The 20604-nt window shown below is 44.3% G+C and overlaps 1 protein-coding gene across 1 annotated transcript in view; it reads left to right on the top strand.

Moving 5' to 3' along the window:
- Nucleotides 1-20604, top strand: part of EBF2 (EBF transcription factor 2) — a 133720-nt gene that overhangs the window by 99437 nt on the left and 13679 nt on the right. The window contains exons 8-11 of the mRNA XM_027665204.1: nt 8883-9000; nt 10776-10906; nt 11625-11751; nt 20392-20480. Coding sequence (XP_027521005.1) covers nt 8883-9000; nt 10776-10906; nt 11625-11751; nt 20392-20480 — 465 coding nt within the window. The remainder of the gene's footprint in view (nt 1-8882; nt 9001-10775; nt 10907-11624; nt 11752-20391; nt 20481-20604) is intronic.

Genomic DNA, 20604 nt, shown 5'->3' with positions numbered 1-20604 from the left:
CATCTGCCAAGAATGCAAAAAAATAAAATAAAATAAAATAAAATCTGGAGAGCAAAGGAAAACCCATTTTACAGCATTTAAACAGATCTTGTTGGCTGTTGGAGCTGATTGTGGAGTGGAATGAAACCTAAATACAGGCTCTTTTTTGGGGGGTTTTGTTATGAGTTTATAAAAAATCGTGCTCCTGATCAGCACCTGGGGACTGGAGGCACTGCCATGTTGCCCAGAATATTGGTTGTCACAGCCAAAATAGAAATTCTGGGTCCAAACACACCTGGACACTGGAGTAATTCAGCTCTGATTTCAAGCTCGTGCTGGCTATTCCCCAAAACCCCTGGGTTTAAATCCCAGATTTCCGTCAGGTGCTGAACTGCAGGAGTTTGGATCCGATTTTTCGGGGCAGGAATCTGTAACATCAGCCCTGTTCTCTGTGTCACCTCTGGGCCTCCACACCCAAATGCAGATGGAGCAGAGCCCCAACAGCCTCAGATTTCCAGGGAAACACGACAGGGAAGCCGAACTGAGTCCTGCAGCCCCACGTGGATGGGGCTGGAATTCCATGGAATTCCTCCGTTCCTCGGCACATCCACCTGGTGTTGCCTGCCCGGGAGAAAATGTGGCCTTGCTTTTGATCTCTGGACCAAAATCAGCACTTTAGGGGAGGAAAAGGAGCTGGGACAGACTCTTCCTCTGGCTTTTCTGCCTTGGAACAAGCCAAGGTGGGAAAAGCTGAGCCAAGTGAAACTCTGTGGGTCTGTTTTTCAGGGATAACTTCAACTCCTCCCTCGCTCCCAGTCTCCAGGAGTTCATCCCCTCAGAGTTTCAGTGTGAGAATTTCAGCTCAGACCCCCAAATTAACCGAGATCAGGCAAAACCACCGAGTTTAATTTACTTTCTATCAAAAGCAAAAATGTCGATGGGACTTTTTTCGCATCCCAGAAATGAACCCTCGGAGCCAAACTGCAAAATTCCTGAGGTTTTGATTCCTCCTTCAGGCCCGTTCAAAGCTGGACACGGGGCTCCACGAGCTTTGTTCTGGGCTGCAGAGGTCAGTGTGGCTAAAAAAAGACACAAAAAAGTGGCTTGATTGCTAAAATTTGACACTTTGGGACTAGCAGAGCTCCCTGTTCCAAGGGAAATCAGCCGTGATGAACAGGAAAGACAATAAGCAAAGACAGCTTGTTTTCTGTCTGCCTCCTTGGTTCTAAGGATACAAGGATGACTTCTCTGGATACAACCAAAATTAAGAGTGTTCTTCAATGCTCCAGTGTCTTCTGCACCCTCCTTTTTTTACTTTTAATTGATTTTTTTATTTATTTGTTGCGTTTTCACGTTTTAAATTTTGGCAAAGGCTTTTTTTTTGCCTGCCTGCCATCAAGCCCCGAAGTCAGAAGCAGGGAAAAAAAAAAAAAAAGATTCTTTTAAAGGATTAAGGGTCTGTTTGCACACCAATTTTCATTTTAATCGTTAAGATTTACATCAGGCAAAGTCATTAATGTGCAGAATTGTTTGTTAGGTTTGAAAGGACAGTTGTTCCCTGACCAGTACAGGAACGTGTGTGAGAGAAAAATCAAGGTGAAAAAGCACAGGGCAGTAGGTGCTTGATTTGTGTTATGATTTCATTCCTTATGTTTCAGTCTTGGGCCATATCTAAAACCTGCACTGATTTTTTTTGTAATAAATTAGTTGTACAGTGTTATCATTAAGGTCCCCCTTTTCCAGGCTTTTCCAGGCACTTCACCTGCCTTCTGCAAACAGACTTTTGCAGTGATGCTCAGCTGGGGATGTTTTAATTCCTACCTGTGTTCTTCTGCAGAACCAAATATTTTCATTTTCAGTGGAGTAGTGCTCGTCAGATCTCCAGGAGACACCAAGATATTCTTTATTTAAAATTATTTTAATGATTATCAAACAAAGCAGAAGAGATAATCCTTACTTTAAAGTTCTAATTTAAATTACTACTCAAACCTGGAGCTGAAAAGGTCTCACCAACCCCCTTTTTTTTTGCTCTTTGGAGCTTGAATGAAAGCCCAAAACTCAGGCTTTGTTGTTGAGACCCAAATATGAATAAGAGACATGGAAATAAGTGCTGTACAATGCATCCTATTGAGTTCTTCCAGCATGGAAGAAGGGTTACTCATGGCTGGAAAAGTGTCAAGTCAATGCTTCTGATTAGAGATGGGTGTGAAGCTGCACAGTCTGGGCTTGGTTTGGCTCATTCCCAGTTTTCCAAGGCCCTGGGATCCGGTCTCTGAGCCCGGCCCAAGCCTCCCTTGTAGATACATGACAAGACCTCAATATTTTATGGCACAGTTGCAACACATTCAGCTGAATTAAATGTTAGATTTCACTTCTATCCCAGTCATTAAAAAAAAAAAAAAAAAGAAAAGAAAAAAGGAGAGTGGGGAGAAAAAGAGGAGGAAAGGTTACATTAACACTGCATTGCAAATTTAATCCAGCTCCAGATGCCTGAAGAGGTGGGTGGTTTTTTTTTTTAGTATAATTCTTTAGTTTGGAGAGCAACACCAGCTGCTTTGTGATCAGGTTAACTCCTTGAAATTTGCTTTGATATTAAGTAGAGCTTCAAAGATACGAGGAAAATCTCTTACCTTTCCTTTTTTTTTTGGTTTTTTTTTAACCAAATACAAATATTTTTCTGCTGTTGAAAAACATGTTTTACCTCAGAAGTGAAGAAATGTGTGATCATTATTTTAGTGGGTTTTTTTGCTCCTGTAGCAACATAATTTTATTGTGAATCACTTACTGCTTCAATGCCAGTGGGTAAAGAAGGGAAAGGGAATCTTTCTAGAACTATTTCCACGGTTATTTTCATGGCATGGCTGCCCAAAACCCACAGAGATTGAGTAATATGAACATATTGTGAATTCAGCTGGAGTAAATATTATTATTTATCAATTAGAATATTTTCAAGTGAAAGCTTTTAGTGGAAAAAGGGGGTAAAAAGCATCCTAAAATCACCTTTTCAAACACAGTGCTGACTGTTTGAGTTCAGCTACTCTGCAAATCTGAGTTTACACAGGGAAATTTAGTCTGTGCTGTATTCTCAGGGAAGGATTCTCCCAGGAGTGGAATTTAAAAAAAAAAAAAAAGAAATATTAAAACTGATGCCCCCCATTTAATGAGGATTTCTCCTGGAGAACTTGGTTGAAGCCCAATGACACTTCATGGTAACGACCAGAGTGTGATGGGGGCCAATAATTCTGGGGGATTAAGATGAGGCACTTCAGCTAAAATGCTTCAGCTGAGAGCTGGTGATCACACACCCCACCCCTGCTGAGTGGGAATTCTGCTTCCTCCAGTAACACTGGGATTAAACAGCTCCTGGCAGAACATCGGTGCTAACACTGGTCAGCTCTGAGCCAACACGCTTTTGTAGGAACAAAAAGAGAAAGGTCAGTAATTGCCCTCTGTTTTCAGCAGAAAACATGACATGGAATGTTTCCTGGCAGGTACAGCCCCCCCTCTGGATGCTCCAGGGGGGAAGAGAAAGGAAAAATAACAAGGTGTATCCCCGGGGAGGTTTCCTTCCTGACCTCCGAGCGCTCGGCTCAGTTCATCATCAGGCACGTGAGCAAAGCTGGCTGGGGCTGGGAATTCACCCAGCTCTGCTGTGCCACAAAGCACCGAGGGCTCTGTGTCAGCCAGGGGGATGGAAGATGATTAAGAGGGGTGGGGTGAGACCGGGAGAAAGGAATGTGGGCTGGGAGAACCAAAAAGGGGCGGCGGGAATAAAACAGAACCGGTCCGAATCAAAATCCCTTTTTGGACTGATGGGGAAGGAATGTGTCAGAGACCCAGATTTGGGTATGGATAGGGATCACTGAGCTGTTAGAGGTGAATACTGCATGGATTGATCATCATGGGAGACTAATTTCCCAGGTATAGATGCCAAAATACATGCAGCTGGGATCAGCAGGGCCTGGGCTGGGGGGCAAATTTCTTCATCAGGTGGTGACTGACCCAGCAGAAGGTGCTGTTATTTTGGATTCTGTGTGAGGAAGGGAAGGACTGACTCAACTGCGAGACAAAAAGGTCTCAAGGAGCTAAATTTGCTCAGATCTGCAGCCTATATAGCCTCTGGGACAGTGAGTTCCCAGAGCTGTGCCTCATCCATTAAAATCAGACCACAGAGGAGATCCACTGTGTCCCATCCTGCCAGGAGAAAGGAAGGTGCATCTTTACCATTGTACCCCACTGGATCCTTGTTGGATCCAATATCCTGGTGTAACCATAGTAAAAGAGAATGAAAGTGCCACTGGTGCAGCTGCAGGAATGGTCCTTGAGGTGAGAGGGGCTGGTCAAGAACTGGGCTCCAGAATTTCAGGGACATGCACTGAGAAGGGCTGGAGCTGCTGTCTGAAAAGATCCTCAGGTAGGACAGGATGGGAAAGAAGAATTTTTGAAGCTACTGTTAAATATAAAGTGACTAGGAAGGAATTTAGGCTGTAAACCATAAATGCCCCAAGCCCCAGGACGAGGAGGCTTTAAAACAAGAGGAGTGTCAGAGGCAAAAGCTCCAAATGGAGGAAAATGACTTTCTAAAAGCAGCTCCACGGTTTGGGTGTCTGGAACAGCAGGAGACAAGGTGGAGGTGACCCAGGATCTGTCTCCTGCCCTGTGTCCCAGAAACTTTGGAGACCCCAGCCTGCAATGAAGGCCACGAGCACACTTTGTCCTGTTGGCAGCAGGCTCAGGGGGCTCAGGGAGGATTTCCCAAAGAATTCAATGGAAGTTTGGAGCAGAGAGAGGCTCTGCTGGCATTTTCCACGTTGTTTATCTTATTCCTAATCCAACTATGAAGCAAACACATCATATCCAGGCTCTACTCCTGAATTACTCCCTCAACCAAAAAGCCTGTTGACATCAATGGCAGCCCTGTCCAAGTGCAGGCAGCAGGATGAGCCCTGACATCTTTCCTTCCACTCAGCTGGAAAATAATAATAATAATGATGATCATTTTTTAATCCTCATAGTAGGTTTTTTTTGTTTTGTTTTGTTTTTTAAAGTTAAAATAACATGGCGCTGCAACTGGAGAGTTACAAGGGAAAGTGCATCAGGAATGTAATATTGTTTCCAGATGTACAATGTCATAAAGAATTTTTTCCACACTTGGAATGGTAACAGGAATTTTTTGAGAGAGATCATTTACACAGTGATGAGATATGTTACATGTAAGTCAATGCCTGTATGCCTGGAATGTTTGCACCATATGTCTAAATAGGTGTCTGTGACTGATACAGCTTTAAAATACATGGGGAGGTGTATTTATTTGCATATCTGGGATTGGAAGAGGAGCACACATTAGAATATGGAAATACTGGGACAGTGTGCAGGTGGGGGAGGGAAATTTGCAGTGTCCAGGTGAAGGTTTGGAAAGAAATCCAACCCCCTGAGCTGTGCAGGGAGGTGAAGGAGGGGCAGAGAGCCCCAGTTTAATGTGCTAAAGGTGGTTTGTCTGCATGTCACGGGGGGTGAACCCTCCTCAGGGGTTCTGAGCAGGGGTTGCCTCACCCAAATCCACCTGGGAGACACAATAATGGGGAGATCCAGCACAGGCATTTCTCCAGGAGTGCTGGGGGATCGTTGCTTTGGGTCTGTGGCCTCACAGGCAAGAGCAAGACCCTGCAGGTTGGCAGAGAGAACTTCAGGGCTGCTGAGAACACACGTGGAGCCCTGGAAGTGCCTCGGTGCTCCTGGAGATGGGATCTGTGTTTGGAAGGACAAAGGAACAGCACATTGCCCTCTCCACTTCTTGCTTGGTTGTCTTCTGAAACTCCAGCAGAGGTGTTTGACCCAGGTGGCACAAAATCTTCAGTCTTTGTGCTGTTCGTGTCCAAAGGACCAGAATCCGCGGCCTACCTGGCCTACAATGGCCTACCTGGCCTACCTATCCACGGACTACAACAACATGTTTTGTTGTTCTCAGATCATTCCCTTAGGGTTAGCTTTTCCATTAACCACTGATTTTGGAGAAAAGACCCTCAACTGAACAGGCAAAGACACCAAATTTTCACACACAAGCAGTGGTGCCAGCAGAGCAGGAGAAGAAAAACCCACCAAAGCCGTTTGCCAGCGATTTGCTGCGGGCAAAAGTGAGAATTTAAATCTCCAGGGAAGTTTGCACATCACCTTTCATCGGCACTAAACGCAGGGACCTTAAAACAAGGGGCTTGGACTGTTTTACGACGTTGGGAGAACAAGTGTTATTGATAAATACGTGTTCAGAAGGGTATTGGCAAAAAATGCACAGAAATGGTTAACAAGGTAATGGTAAGAAACGTTGACCTTGATTTGTTTAGCTAAGATGTAAAGATTTTTGAAGGTCAAAGGTGTTCTTGTGTAGTGTTTTGGAGTCTAACTGTGTCTGACCCTCTAACATTAAGCTGCTGTGGCCTGCAGTTTTGAAGAGTGAAGCAAACCAGGGGGAAAGAGGGAAGGGGGAGAGAACAGGAAATGGAGTGAGGTGTTTCAGGAAGTTGTCAGGAGTTGACTGATTGATTCCAGATGGAAGGGGTCACCCTTCGTGACCCAGGAAATACTCACTGGGGGAAAGCAGTTGGCTTGTGAGAGGGAAGGGCCTGGGAGTTAGAGACCATACTGGAATGCACATTCCTCTTCCTTTTATCCATAAAACATTGTTTTTTAATCTTCAGTATGAAACTATTGTGTCGTGATCTCCACCAGGCAAGAGGCAATGGCTGGAGCAAAGCAAAGAGGTTCAGCCCTTTTTGCACCCACGATCTCACAGCTCTCACTCCCCACCACTGGTGATGAGTTGGGTAGAGCTGCTGTGGCCACGACAAAGGGCTCTGCTGGATTTCAGCAGGACCTTGGAGAGGACTGCAAATAAGAGCCAAAACTTTGGGTTCAGATCTGAACTTTGCACTCATCCTGTCCCTGTGACATTCCAAGTGGCTCTGAGCCTCCTGTGAGGAGTGGGAAAGGTGAATCCAAATGGAACCACACTTGGACAGAGGTCTGGAAGTGCATCTTCCATTCCTGCTGGATGCTCAGCACTTGTCTTCTGGTCTGCTCAGGCTCTGGGGATCCCTACATCTCTTACCAAAATATGGACCTTGTGTTTTACACCCAAATGATTATTCAGACACCGATCTCTGCTCTCTGTGAGCAGGGACAGGACCCTGGAACGGCTGCAGCTGTGTCAGGGCTGGTTTAGGAGGGACAGTAGGGAAAGTTTCTTTCCCCAGAGGGTGGTTGGCACTGAACAGGATCCCCAGGGTTTGGTCACAGCCCCAAGGCTGCCAGAGCTCCAGGAGGACAATGCTCTCAGGGACAGGGTGGGATTTTGGGGTGTCTGTGCAGGGTCAGGAGTGGGATGGATGATCCTTGGGGGTCCCTTCCTGCTCAGGATGTTCTATAATTCTATATGTGTACACTCAGAGTCTGCCTATATTCTCAGTCTCTCATCCTGAGAGTGTGTGGGTGTGTATTTATCACACAGAACCTCGTGTGGGTGAGTTCAGACCCGTGGATATTATACAGGGTAACTGTATAGAAATGATCACTTTTTATTTACATTTGGTTACAATTTAAACACTTGTCGTAAATATTTCAGACACTGGAATAATTCAGGGCTATTCCCTTGTTGCCACAGCGCTGGCCAGTGAGAGATTAAAATTTATTTCCATTGTTTAAGGGAAAATAATGAAGTGCATCTGAGTGGGCTCAGCGATGTCATGCGGGAAACGTTCCCTTTGGATAGAGACACACTCCACCCTAATGTGCAATGAGGAAATCAGTTGGCACACAAAAGCAACACATTTTGTGACAAGAATGCTTGAGAAGTATAAGAGTACAGCATGACAAGAGCCTTTTGGAATGAATTAAAGTTGTCTTGAGAAAGAAAGTGTTCTTCAAGCTCTCACAATCCCGGGGAGGGCAAGGTTTCTCCTCTGTATGCTGAATAGAGTTTTATCAGCAACTGGAGCCTGACATTCTCTTACCTGGACTCTGACAGCTGTCTCTGAAAATCCATGAACTCATCCAGGGTTTGATTTTCCATAGCTCTGACTCTCTCTAGGTGTGTAGTGGCATAAGCTGATTTACACCATTAAGCTGATTTACACCAACTGATGGTCCAAACTTGAATGTTTCAATAAGACACATCTTCTTTCAGGAGCTAAACCACAGTTTGTTCATATTTCCTAAAAGTTTGTGGTTTAAGGGCGCACATATTTCTGGATTGATGGGGATTTAGAGCTTTGGATACTGTAAAAACTAAAGTGGGATTAATTAACATCTACAGTTACTTCCTCTAAGAATTCAAACGCTACTGGAGCCCAGTCATGGGGGCTGAGGCTTAAAAACTGCTGCTTGAGTTGGAGTCCTCGGGCTCAGATGATTTTCAGGAGGCACTGATATGTCAGCAGCAGGTTTTAGTTGGTTTTCATGGAGTTGCAGGCAGTGGAGCCCCGTCTCCAGGCAGATGCAGGTCCATTTGCATGAGTGTGCCAGAAGCAGATGGCTGGGAGCCTGCAGGAGGATCCCAGGGCACATTGCTGGGCTGCTCTGAGCCCTGGTGTACACAGCCCTCTCTGCCATCAGCAATGCCACAATGCACCTCAGCAACTGAATTTAGGGCCATCTGCAGTGGCTGGTTCATTATACAGCCAGGCCTTTATATGGCCCTCAGGATGCTGTGTTAAATGGAATTAATGCCCAGAATGAAGGCTGAAAATATTTCCTCCCCTTCCTGCCGGGGTGTAAAACCCTGCAGGACGTGGTGCTGTTTTCCAAACGGAGCAGGGCTTTGGCTGAACCGAATAATTAATACTTAAGAAGGCAAATCTCGAAGCAAATTGTTTACCTGCCTCCTTTTCCTTCCCTTTCTCAACATCCAGGTTGTGCTATCAACAACAGTGAACGTTGATGGGCACGTGCTGGCAGTGTCTGACAACATGTTTGTTCACAACAACTCCAAGCACGGACGGAGAGCGAGGAGACTTGACCCCTCAGAAGGTGGGATATTTGTCTGGAGAGCAGAGCACGAATGAATGCAAAAACATCTCCCCCATTCTTCAGTTTCTGTTTGTTTTGAGGAGGGAAGGGGAGCCAAGGGGGAACTGCAGACCCTCAGGGGGTTTAGAGAAGGAAGAGGCAGGAAAACAGTGTCTACTGCATGCAAAATGTGCTCCTCTTCACATCTAAGAGACTGGCTCCCCCTCCCCCTCCAATTTATTAATTAGTATGTGCTGCAAAGATGAAAAACACAGAAAACACCGAGCACCATCGAAATTTCAGCCTTCTCATTCAGCTGGGATAGATTTGATTTCAGGCAAATTAGGCAACATGACATCTTAGTTAAACAGAGCTGCTGCAGCACAAGATGTGTATGAAAAAGTGTCACTGGTTCCCTTAAACAAACTCTGCACGGAGCAGAACGATGCACAGAGGGAGCTGACACTAATTGATGGGAGTTTGTTTGGCTAAGCCAGGCTCATGGCCTGCTGCAGGATGGGTTGGGGACTGTATTAAAGCAATTACAAACCCTCGTATCTGCTAAGCCTCAAAAAAAAAAAAAAAAAGCCCTTCCTCTCCCTCTGCCTCTCCCTGTATGTTCATTCCTGACACATTCCACCTCCCTCACACTCCAAATTACTGGAAAATGCTATCTTGTGTCTGCTTCTCCCTCCCCTGCAGCCAGGGAAAGTGAGAAGAGCTGGTGATGTTAGTAGAAAAGACAAGCAAGGATATTATTTCATTATAATGTTTTGCTGCCCCACTTCTTAACTGTGCCCTGTATCAACCTAAAAGAAGAATTAATGAACTGGAAGAAAATGATTGAATCAGTAAAGAATTCAGAGTGGTGTTAATTCTCCCCCAGCGGGCAGTGAAATGGTAGAAGGAAAATCCCAGGATTCCTAGCCTAGGAAGCCATCCAGTTTTTCCTTGACTGATTGGATGTGATTGACTGGCTGTTCAAAGGAGTCTCATGTTTTTGGAGCACTGCCAAAGTTCCCCTCCACCTCTGACCCTGTCAACATTGGGAATGGAGTGATGGATTGACTTTGGTTATGGCCTGGAAACCATATTGGGTTCCTGATGGGATGTATAGTCCAGAGGCCTTGAACATATGGAAGAGAGAAGGGAAAAAAAAATCTACTCTATAAAATCAAGAAAATGATTAGAAATTGTCTCCTGATAGGAATTGGAGGAGACATTTGATATTCCCATATCTTTTTTCACCCATTGATAAATTTAACAAACCTGACTCTGCCTTTTTTATTTTTTCCACAGGGTTTGTTTTTGTGGGATCACATGTTAATGAGTGGGTGCTGGGTTGGGGTTTTTTTTCTTAAACAGCCTCTGCACAATCATTTAAGCATTTCATTTTTACACTCACTACAGTTGGCCTATTAGGCTTTAATGACACCATGTTAAGTGCCAGTAATGAATAGGTAAGTAATTAACACTTGCAAGGCAGAAAACACGCTTTTATTCATTTATTTATTTATTTATTATTTATTTGCTGGGGTTTGTGGAAGGGTGAAGCAGCCTTCATGGGTGAATGGTTGGAGAGGACTTGTCCTAGGCCTTTGCCAGCTCTGGGAATTCAGAAATTCCCAGGTGTGGACGGGTGAAGCTGCTCCTGAGGCTCCCAGGATTTCACCGTTCCGCTCCAAGGATTTACACCCAGTGTTCCAAACAGCTGTTGGGGGAAAAGAAAAAAAAAAAAAAACCAAACTAAAAGCCCTCCTAACGTGATGCTCTGATGTCCTCTGTGTTCTGCTCAGCCACCCCCTGCATCAAAGCCATCAGCCCCAGTGAAGGGTGGACCACGGGCGGGGCCATGGTCATCATCATCGGGGACAACTTCTTCGACGGGCTGCAGGTCGTGTTTGGGACCATGCTGGTGTGGAGTGAGGTGGGTAGAAAAAGCCCTTCCCTGAGGAGGAACAGTGGTGATCCCTGTTCCAGGAGTGGTGGGGTGGAAAGCAGGCCATGTTAACCTGTGGGTGGGGAACTCGGGGAACGTGTTTTCCTTGCTGTGGGATCTTATTGGGGTCAACTGCTCAGAGGGAGACAGAATGGGACTGAACAATTCTGGGCATCTGGAGACAGGTAAAGGGAGAGAAATAGAGAAAGAATTCCCTCTGAGTTCAGGATAAGCCAGCATTTAACCAATGGGCTTAACAGTACAAGTTTCCTGATGAGATTTCATCCTAAAATGTGTCTTCTTCTCCTGAAGGCAAGGAACTGGACCAGATGTGTCACTTTGTGTCTCCTACACAGGAATAAAGCCTTTTAACTCAGGCCTGTGATGGCAGAACCAGGGGTAATGGTTTTAAAATGAAAGAGGGATATAAGGAAGGCATTTTTTTAGGATGAGGGTGGGGAGGCCCTGGTACAGGTTGCCCAGAGAAGCTGTGGCTGCTCCATCCCTGGAAGTGTCCCAGGGCAGGTTGGAGCAACCTGGGCTAGGGGAAGGTGTCCCTGCCCACGGCAGGGGGTGGCACTGGGTGGTCTTTAAAGGTCATTTCCAACCCAAACCTTTTTATTACTGTGATATTATTCTGTTATGTACTCACAAAGTAAAAGGGTGACACAAGCACCTGACTGTGCCTCTCCTGGTGCCATTCCAGCTCATCACCCCTCACGCCATCCGAGTCCAGACGCCTCCCCGGCACATTCCCGGCGTGGTCGAAGTGACATTATCCTACAAATCCAAACAGTTCTGCAAAGGTGCACCAGGCAGGTTTATTTACACAGGTAGGTGACTGATTTTGGCTGGGGGGGCTGGAGCTCCCAGCTTTTTATTTTGGTGTTTGGTGTCGACAACTCTCAGCTTGGTTCGTGTGTTTATTTTTATTTGTCCTCTTGCTCTTTGAAGGCCACTCGGGCAGTTTGGATGTGATTTTTCCAGATTAAAGCTCATGTTGCCAAAAAGTGGGTCTGCCTATTGGATATTGAGTGTGCAGGAACATGGTAACACTGCTCCACGTTCTAGAAGTTGTTTTATCCAGAACAGTATTTATTTTACATTCCTCTCTAGCTGGGGAGAACCTTTCATTTTCAGGATAATCCCAGAGGACCAGGAGAGCATCTTGTACCAAGAGAAGCCAAAAGAGCTGAAAACAAATCTGGGGTTTTCTAATTCTTAGGTGGATTATCAACTTATTTAGAGAACATGATATATGGACATGAAAGGAGAAATCAGGTGGCACCAGGGTGACCAGAAGTGACAGTGATGACATGCAATGTATGCACTAAAGTTCCTGAAATTACAAACCATGGCTGGAGAATGCTGAGTTCTAAAGGATGGGTTTATCTCTGACTTGAAGGACTTCCAAATCGTATTCAGATTTCCCAAAAATGGAAGGATTTATCTAATTTTATGTAAGCTTCTTGCTACCTACGATCCTCATGAAATACACTTTTTGTATTCTAAGTATCCATTTTTAAATCATAGTTTAACACAAAAAATGATGATGAAGGTCCAAGAAATTTTTAATTAAAAATTTGAAGGTAAAAACTTTGCCACCTGTTGAATGAATTAGTTAGAATTTTCCCAAAAGTGGAAAAATTTGAATGAAAATCTGACAGGTCAAGACTTTAGAAAGAGTCAGTGATATGTGAAGATCCTGGTAGTGTTTTATGCCATTTTATATCCCTAAATTAGTGTATTTATCTATTTATTCATGCAACTGCCACGCCTAGAAACTTGCAGCAAGAATTAAGTCTACAATTACAGTTATAATTAAGGAAATATAAGTTTTTGTTATAATAGAGACCTAATCCACAGTTAATCAAAAGTATTGAAATTATATCCATTGACTGGAACTGATTTTGAGTCAACTCAAATTGATTAGGACAAATCAAGCCTGTGAGCAAATACCTTTAGGTTTCAGTACCTTGCAGGTGCTTTAGAGGAAGAGATACTATTACTTTGTCAGGTTTTATGACAGATTTAAATGTAAAATTCTTCTTTTTCTGCTCCTTGAGGCCTTGCCCTCAGTGTCTTCAACATTGAGCTGTTGGTGCCTGTGCTGAAAGAGGGTTAGAATAGAGAAATGTGTCATAAAAATATCTATTCCTCTATGAAAAAAAAGTCTTATTATTGTTGTAAAGCTGTTTTAAGTGCAAGACTGATCTGTACCATCCAGGGGGGGTGTGAGTCAGGCCAGTGCAGCTCTTTGAGGTGTGAATTTGAGACCTTCCACACAAAAAAAGGACGTGAAGCTGCACACAGGAATCAGCAGAAAAGAAAGTTAAACACCCTCTGCCTGTTTTCCTGCTGTCCCTGGCACAGGGATGTGTGTTCCCATCCTCTGAGGAGCGAGTGGGTGCTCCTGCCATATGTTGAGGAACACCTCAGAGGAGCTGCTGGAGCGAGGGTTTGGCCAAACACCTTCCCAATCTGTCTCTCCAAGAACCTGCAGCTCTCCCACCACGGCAGGCAGAACAAGAAACACAGCTCTGAGGTAGAGCCTCACCTGGGTAACTAATTCCCCCAGGTTGGTGCTGCTAATAGCAATAAAAACAACTTCTAAGCTAGGAAAATAACAGGGTGGCTTTTTTTCCCCCCCTTCCCTGTGTTATCAGGAAACCACTGTGGTCCTGTGGACAAATGGGGGCTTCAAATGGTTTGAAGCCATGGTCAGGCAGGCAGGGTCCTTCTGCTTCCAAGGCCAGTGGATCCTGGCCTGGATCAGGAATAGTGTGGCCAACAGGAGCAGGGAAGTGATTCTTCCTTGGTGAGGTCCACCCCTGGAGTGCTGTGCCCAGCTCTGGGCCCTCAGTTTGGGAAGGATGTTGAGGGGCTGGAGCAGGTGCAGAGAAGGGCAACGAGGCTGGGGAAGGGTGTGGAGCACAAGTGCTGTGAGGAGAGGCTGAGGGAGCTGGGGGGGCTCAGCCTGGAGAGGAGGAGGCTCAGGGGAGACCTTCTCACTCTCTGCAGCTCCCTGCCAGGAGGGGGGAGCCGGGGGGGGTCGGGCTCTGCTGCCAGGAACCAGCCGTAGGACAAGAGGGCACAGCCTGGAGCTGCCCCAGGGCAGGTTTAGGTTGGAGATTAGGAAGAAATTCTTTCCAGAGAGGGTGATCAGACACTGGAATGGGCTGCCCATGGAGGGGGTGGAGTCCTTGTCCCTGGAGGTGTTTAAGCAGAGCCTGGATGTGGCATCAGTGCCATGGGCTGGGAACCATGGCAGGGTTGGATCAAGGGTTGGACTTGATGATCTTGGAGGTCCCTTCCAACCCAGCTGATTCTATGATTCCACGATTCTATGATTCTCTGATTCCATGATTCTATGATCCTAAGGCTTCTTCAGAACTCCCCCAGCTTTCAAACTTCTTCCCCAGTTTCTGTCAGATTTTATCAGAAAGATTGTGGAGCATCAAAGGTGCAGTTCCAGCGGGTTTTTGGATGAAATCTCGATTAATCCCTCACTGGAAGAAAGGGTGAAGAGCTCAACCATGTTATCAGACAGCAGAGAAGTTACCAGCAGGTCAAGCCTCAGGAAACCAGGTTGTTTAAATGGCACTGCCCACAGAGTGCACGTGTGCATCCATAGAAAAATATAAATAGCAAAATATGCTCGGTTGGAGCACAGGAGGGCAGCTATTTGTTGGGTAGAATGTAGAAGACTAATACATATAAAATACTGAATAGGAAACTTCAGCAGATTTAATAATTCTTGGTAGTGTAGACTTGGGCATCATAGCAAAAATCTGGTTTGTTTTTTTATTATTTTCTTGATACTTTAAGTGTTAATAACTAGTGTAGCTGCCTCTATAAATGAGAATTTCTCCTCTAAATACCTTCAGCTTGCACTTGGCCAAACCCTAAGAAATGCAGACATGGAACATCAAGCCCAGGAGACTGAAAAGTGTGAAATCCTGCAAACTAAATCAGGGGAAGATGTAGTTCTGTCAGAACCAGGAACAGCAGCAAGAACAAACAGCCTCAGTATTATCAGGGTCATGTTGTATCAAGTCCTTCACAATTATCAAGTGCTGAGGTGGAACCTCTGATGAAAAGCACAAAGGGTCAAGTCATGTGAAAAACAGAGAGTGGGTGGCTGTAGGCACTTCAAAGGCATAAGAAGAATAATTATTCATGTAAAACCAGAAGGTTTATCAGGGCATCAGAAATGGGCAATCAGTTACAGAAAGACATGTGCTTCTCTTTCATATGTGAGATGTTGCCACAAAAGGAGGAAGATTAACCCCTTGCCTATGGTTGTACAGGAAAAATAGACAGGAAAATAGGTCTTACAGGTTCTAGTCATGTCCTTTAACTGCCAGAACACAACACTCTCCTAAAAGATGGAAACAACAGTGATCCCAGTATTGGATCTATGCCCCCAATATTTAATATACAATCAAATATTTATGTTTGACCCGATTATACTTGAGCTTTTCTTTCACTTTTTTTCTTCTTTAAAGAGTCACAGGAAGACTGTTTGAAGAGGAAAATGATAAACTGTTGAAGAGATGAATATAAAAATTAGGTATACATTTCAAGGGTAAATCTAAATGCCACAGTGGAGCTGTTATGGGAGCTCATAATGTGTATTTATAATGGGCTCCTGCAAAGTGTGCTGTGCTGGCACTGCTGCAGTTACGGGTCTGTCAGCATTTCCACTCCTCAGGGTTATCACTCAGGGTGCTGCAGCTCAGCCATCAAACTCCTCTCATCGCCAGAATGGGATGTCTGGACTTTTCCATAAGGTTCCCAGCTGGAAAACGTCTCGTAAGAGTGAAGCCAAGGGGATCCTGCAGGCGTGTAACGATGTCCTGGAGAGAACAGGCAAAACCTGCAGAAATGGCTCGTTAGGTGCTAGTGGCAGCTGCTGAACCAACGTCAGTACTTAAGTATATCCTTAAAATACTTGAAATGAGAGATAAAGAGTGCATTTTTAAATCCCCACAGCTAAACTTTCAGTCCCCTTGTGCACCTTGATCCGGGAGAACGCAGGTTGGCACAGACCCGTCTCGATGTTCTGAATTACTTTTCTCCCATCAGCTGTTCCTACAGCAATAAGCCATTTTTTTTCTCTGCTGGTAATCTTTCAGTAGCCTCATATTCTGCTTTTAATACTACACAAATTCAAATTCTCTGCTGCTGTAAGTAGTTCCATTATAGTTCCCCTGACTTTAATAACACATCGGTTTACGCCAGCTGAGGGCATGTCTTGCAGGCTTTCATATCTCAGGTTTGATCACAGCTCTGCATTTACCTTGTCACAGGGATGCTAACCTGGAAATGTGTATATCAGGGAGATTTGGAACATAATTTTCCTTGCTTGAGCAGAAATCCTCCAGGGGTTCCCTTGTCAGAGCAATGCAATATAAAATCATCCGTGGGAAAGGCTGGGCTCGGGGTTGTGCTGTATCAGACTCTGTGCCAGGCTCCAAGGATAGGAAGCTACTGGTTTGCTACAGCCTGTGAGTAGATTTGAGGAGGTCTTTTGGGAAACAACACTTGGAAGGATGCAGAGAGCTCTGCAGGTTGGAAGGGTGAGTGCCCTTGTCCAGAACACAGCTGAGGTGACAGCAAACATGTGCTCCTGCCACTGCCCTAACCTGGGAGAGACACGGGGAATAAGAGATGTCCAACACCTGAAGGGGCCTGCAGGGAAGCCAGAGAGGGATTCTTCATCAGGAACTGGAGTGATGGGTTCAAGCTGAACCAGGGGAAATTCAGGTTAGACATATGAGGGTGGTGATGCCCTGGCACAGGTTGCCCAGAGAAACTGTGGCTGACACATCCCTGGAAGTGCCCAAGGCCAGGTTGGAGCAACATGGGATAGTGAAAGGTGTCCCTGCCCATGGCAGGGCATGGAATGAGAGGATCCCTAAGGTCTCTTCCAACCCAAACCACTCCATGATTCCACGATTCAAGCTCTAAGGCCACAGGTGCCTTTTCTCTGTTACCCTCTTTAAGGTTGGGCATCCCCCTGCAAACACTGCTCTCCCTCTGGGTTCAGGATATTCCTGGAGGTCTCCATATTTCATTTCCACTGGTTGCCCTCTGCTCTGCTTCGTGGAGCAAAGCAAAGACAAGCTGCAGAGCTTTGCTGAGGTGCCTGAATGTGACCCTTTCCCAAGGAAATATCTGCCTTTCCCAAGGAATGTGGCCCTTCCCCAACCGGCGGAGAGGGGGAGAGAGAGAGCACATCTCCCAAGGCAACATCAGAACGAGCTGTCACTCAGGGTAAATTGTGCAGATCTTCATAACATCATCTTCCTTCAGCAGTCCTATGTGCTTTGATGTGTGGTGAAATAATTAATACTTTAAATGTCAGCACTGCTACCGTCGGGTGTCGGAGCCGGTCCCCGTTGAGCTGAGCTGGGCTGAGCTGCTGAGCAGGTTTTGCAGCTCCAGACAGGTGTCATGGCAGCAGTTGCTCAGCTGTGAGGATTTATTTTTCCTCCCATTCCAGCGAGTCACAGTGTATTTAAAATGAAAGCATGGGTTTTGGAGGGTTGGGAATGAATCCATTGGAGCCTCGAATAAATAAAGTCAATCCGTGGCATGTTTAAACCCCCCCCCCTAGTGCTGACCTTAACAAACCTGGGCTTAAAACAGTAATTCTAGAGTGAGGTTCTTGGGCTCGCTGACAGTTTAGTTTATTCACAAGGTGGCTGCTCTTTTTTGCATACATTAGGTTGTGTCATGCCCAGTTTTTTAAACCGTGTTCTGGGAAGTTCTAGAGACCCCTCGAGCCTAAAACGCTGGGTATGAGGGTTGCCAAAGGGATTTTTGCTGGGCCTGAATCAGTTTTCTGGGGGGTTTAATTTCAGGTGTCTGTTTTCCAGGGCATAATGAACAGCCTGCTTGTGTGTCAGTCCCCTTCATGGTCCCTGAATCCAGGAACCCAAAAGCACTGGGATATAATTTTGGCATATTTCTGTCTAATACACAGATAAATCCCTACTGACCCAGTAGCTCTTTTCTCAGTGGAAGTGGCATTGTGGGGGAGCTGTTTAAACTTGCTGCTGGATTCTATAGCAAGGTGTCATTTACTCCCATAAATGCTGCTTTTTAGCAGGATTTCACGACAGAGATATTTTTGTTTCATTAATGAGTGAAACTAGTAGCAGGCAATTTGGTTGCAGGCTGTACAGAAAAGCTTTGTGCTGAAAGACATAATATATACATTGATTCAGAAGGGCTGAGTTCTCAGAACAATTCAGCACTGTCGAGAAATGATTTGCTTCTGTTTATCCATCAGGATGAAAATCTCCACGCCAATCCATTGGAAAAATGTTGGTTGAACAATGGCCAGTTTCTTCTTCCCAAATTAGCATTTTGCCTATTCCCATTAGCTATTTTTAGTGAACTATGTACATAGATATATGTTTGGATTCCTCTATGTTTCATATTTCTTTTGCTGAAGATGTATAACTCAAATGATTAGATTGGTAATCAAGAAGAGAAATGGCACATAATGATGTACAGGCTCTTGAGAGAACTGCCCTATAATCCTCAGGATTATTGGCAAAATAACCCACCCCCCCAAAAAAAACCCCTCTTCCCAATTGGGATGTAGATTCTGTGGCAGTTGAAATGTGTATTATTAAACTCCTTAAGCAAACCAGAATGGCTCCCAGTGGAGAGCAAAGACATTCTAAGTATAGCCAAGACTAAATTCTCAGGTCTGGGTTTTCTCTACTCAATTCCCACTTGATTATCTCCTGTAATATTTAAACTTCATGCCATGCCATAATTATTTAATAAAAAGTAAATATAAAATGTATCTCAGTGGGGAATATGACCTTTTACCTTCGTGTCGTTATACCAAAGACAGACACAGACAAACAGAGAGCCTGGAGCAGTGGAATAGTCTGTCTCACTTGATAGTTTCATCCTCCTGGTGCCTGAGATGGTTCTCCTGGAAGGAGCTGAGGATATTTTGGAAGAATTCAATAAGTGCCACCAGCATCTCTTGCAATCCGGGGTTTTCAGCTGTGCCAGAGTCACCAGTCGTTTAAAAAAAAAAAAAAAAAAGCTATTTTTTTTCCAAAAGAATCACAAATGGTACAAGAGGATCAAATCCAGCACCAAATGAGGGCAGTGCTGAAGGACTTGCACATGTTACTTATTAAATGTGTCACGAAACTCTGAGCAGGATCCTCAGCATGAATGTGGGGTCTGTGTTCCAACGCACACGCTGAAGGACAAGGAAATTCTAAGGAAAACATCCCCGGGGCTGTGCTGGTGCCCACTGCTCGTGCTGACGTGTCAGAGGCAGGCAGAGCTGACTTTTGGGTTCTGCACCCGTGGAAATCGGAGTCTCCTCCTGAACAACCAGAAATGAGATCCTTATTTCCCAGTTCCAAACACAATTTCACTCTGAAAGCACGGGAAGCTTTCCGGAATCGTCAGCGGTGCCGGGAGGGCTCTGCCAGCTCTTGCTGACTAAAGATCTGGGTCAAAACCTCCTGGTTTATCCACCAGAGATTCCCATCATTCCAGGGAAGTGGGGATGTTTGCAGAACACAACTGGAGAGCTGAACGTGTCTTAACGAAGAGCTGTGCCCTACTTTGGGGCTGCAGAACGTCGGGGGCGCGTGCGGGATGCGTTTATTAAAAAAGCAAATACCACACTCTGATTTCTGCCTCCACAACCAACAGCACGAGACCTGCTCTCATTTATGTTTGTCCCATAATTTGCTTTATTCCTGCCACGGTCAGTTTGTCCAGAGCAAAAACGTTCACCTTGAAAAGAGGTATTTTGTGATGGTGCTGCTGTGTCTCCCAAATTATTCATTCAGCCTTTGGTAGGTGGTGAGAAGTCAGAACTGGAGCAGTTTTAAGGGCAGAAGTCATGATTTCTTTGTTCCCTTAGTGAGATAGAGCCATACAAATATATAGTTTTATATATATAGATATATATATATTTTATATATATTTTATATATATATTTTATATATATATATTTAAAGATACATATGTCTCAAAGATAAATATATATCAAAGAAATATATCTCAAAGGTGTATATGTATATATGGATATATAATATAAAGATATATGTCTCAAATATATATATCTCTCAAAGAGATATATATCTCAAATATATATACTCAAAGGTATATATATAAGTATATCTCCAAGGTATATGTATTTACATATATAAAAATATATATAGGTATAACTCAAAAGTATATATATTTTTATAAATATAAAAATATAAATATAGGTATCTCTCAAAGGTATATATATCTCAAATATATAAATCTCAAAGGCGTATATATATATATAGGTATATCTCAAATATATATATAAAAATAAATATATAAAAATATATATATAGGTATATCTCAAATATATATATAAAAATAAATATATAAAAATAAATATATATATTCATATAGTATGATGGGGGTTTATGTTTTCCTTCCAGCTCTAAATGAACCTACCATAGATTATGGCTTCCAAAGACTGCAGAAGGTCATCCCAAGACATCCTGGTGACCCTGAAAGACTAGCTAAGGTAAAATATTTTAAAGCATTTCACTCAGTCAAATAAATATGGGGGGTTTTTTTCACTTCTAATTCATAAAAGAGTCAAAATTATTCCTTAAATGACAATCACATCTGGAAATAATTCCCCAATT

The sequence above is a fragment of the Corapipo altera genome, unplaced genomic scaffold (genome assembly GCF_003945725.1).
Source record: "Corapipo altera isolate COAL_440 unplaced genomic scaffold, ASM394572v1 171, whole genome shotgun sequence".
NCBI lineage: Eukaryota > Metazoa > Chordata > Aves > Passeriformes > Pipridae > Corapipo > Corapipo altera.
The sequence above is the reverse complement of the archived record's forward strand: the minus strand, read 5'-3'. Positions and strand labels throughout refer to the sequence as shown.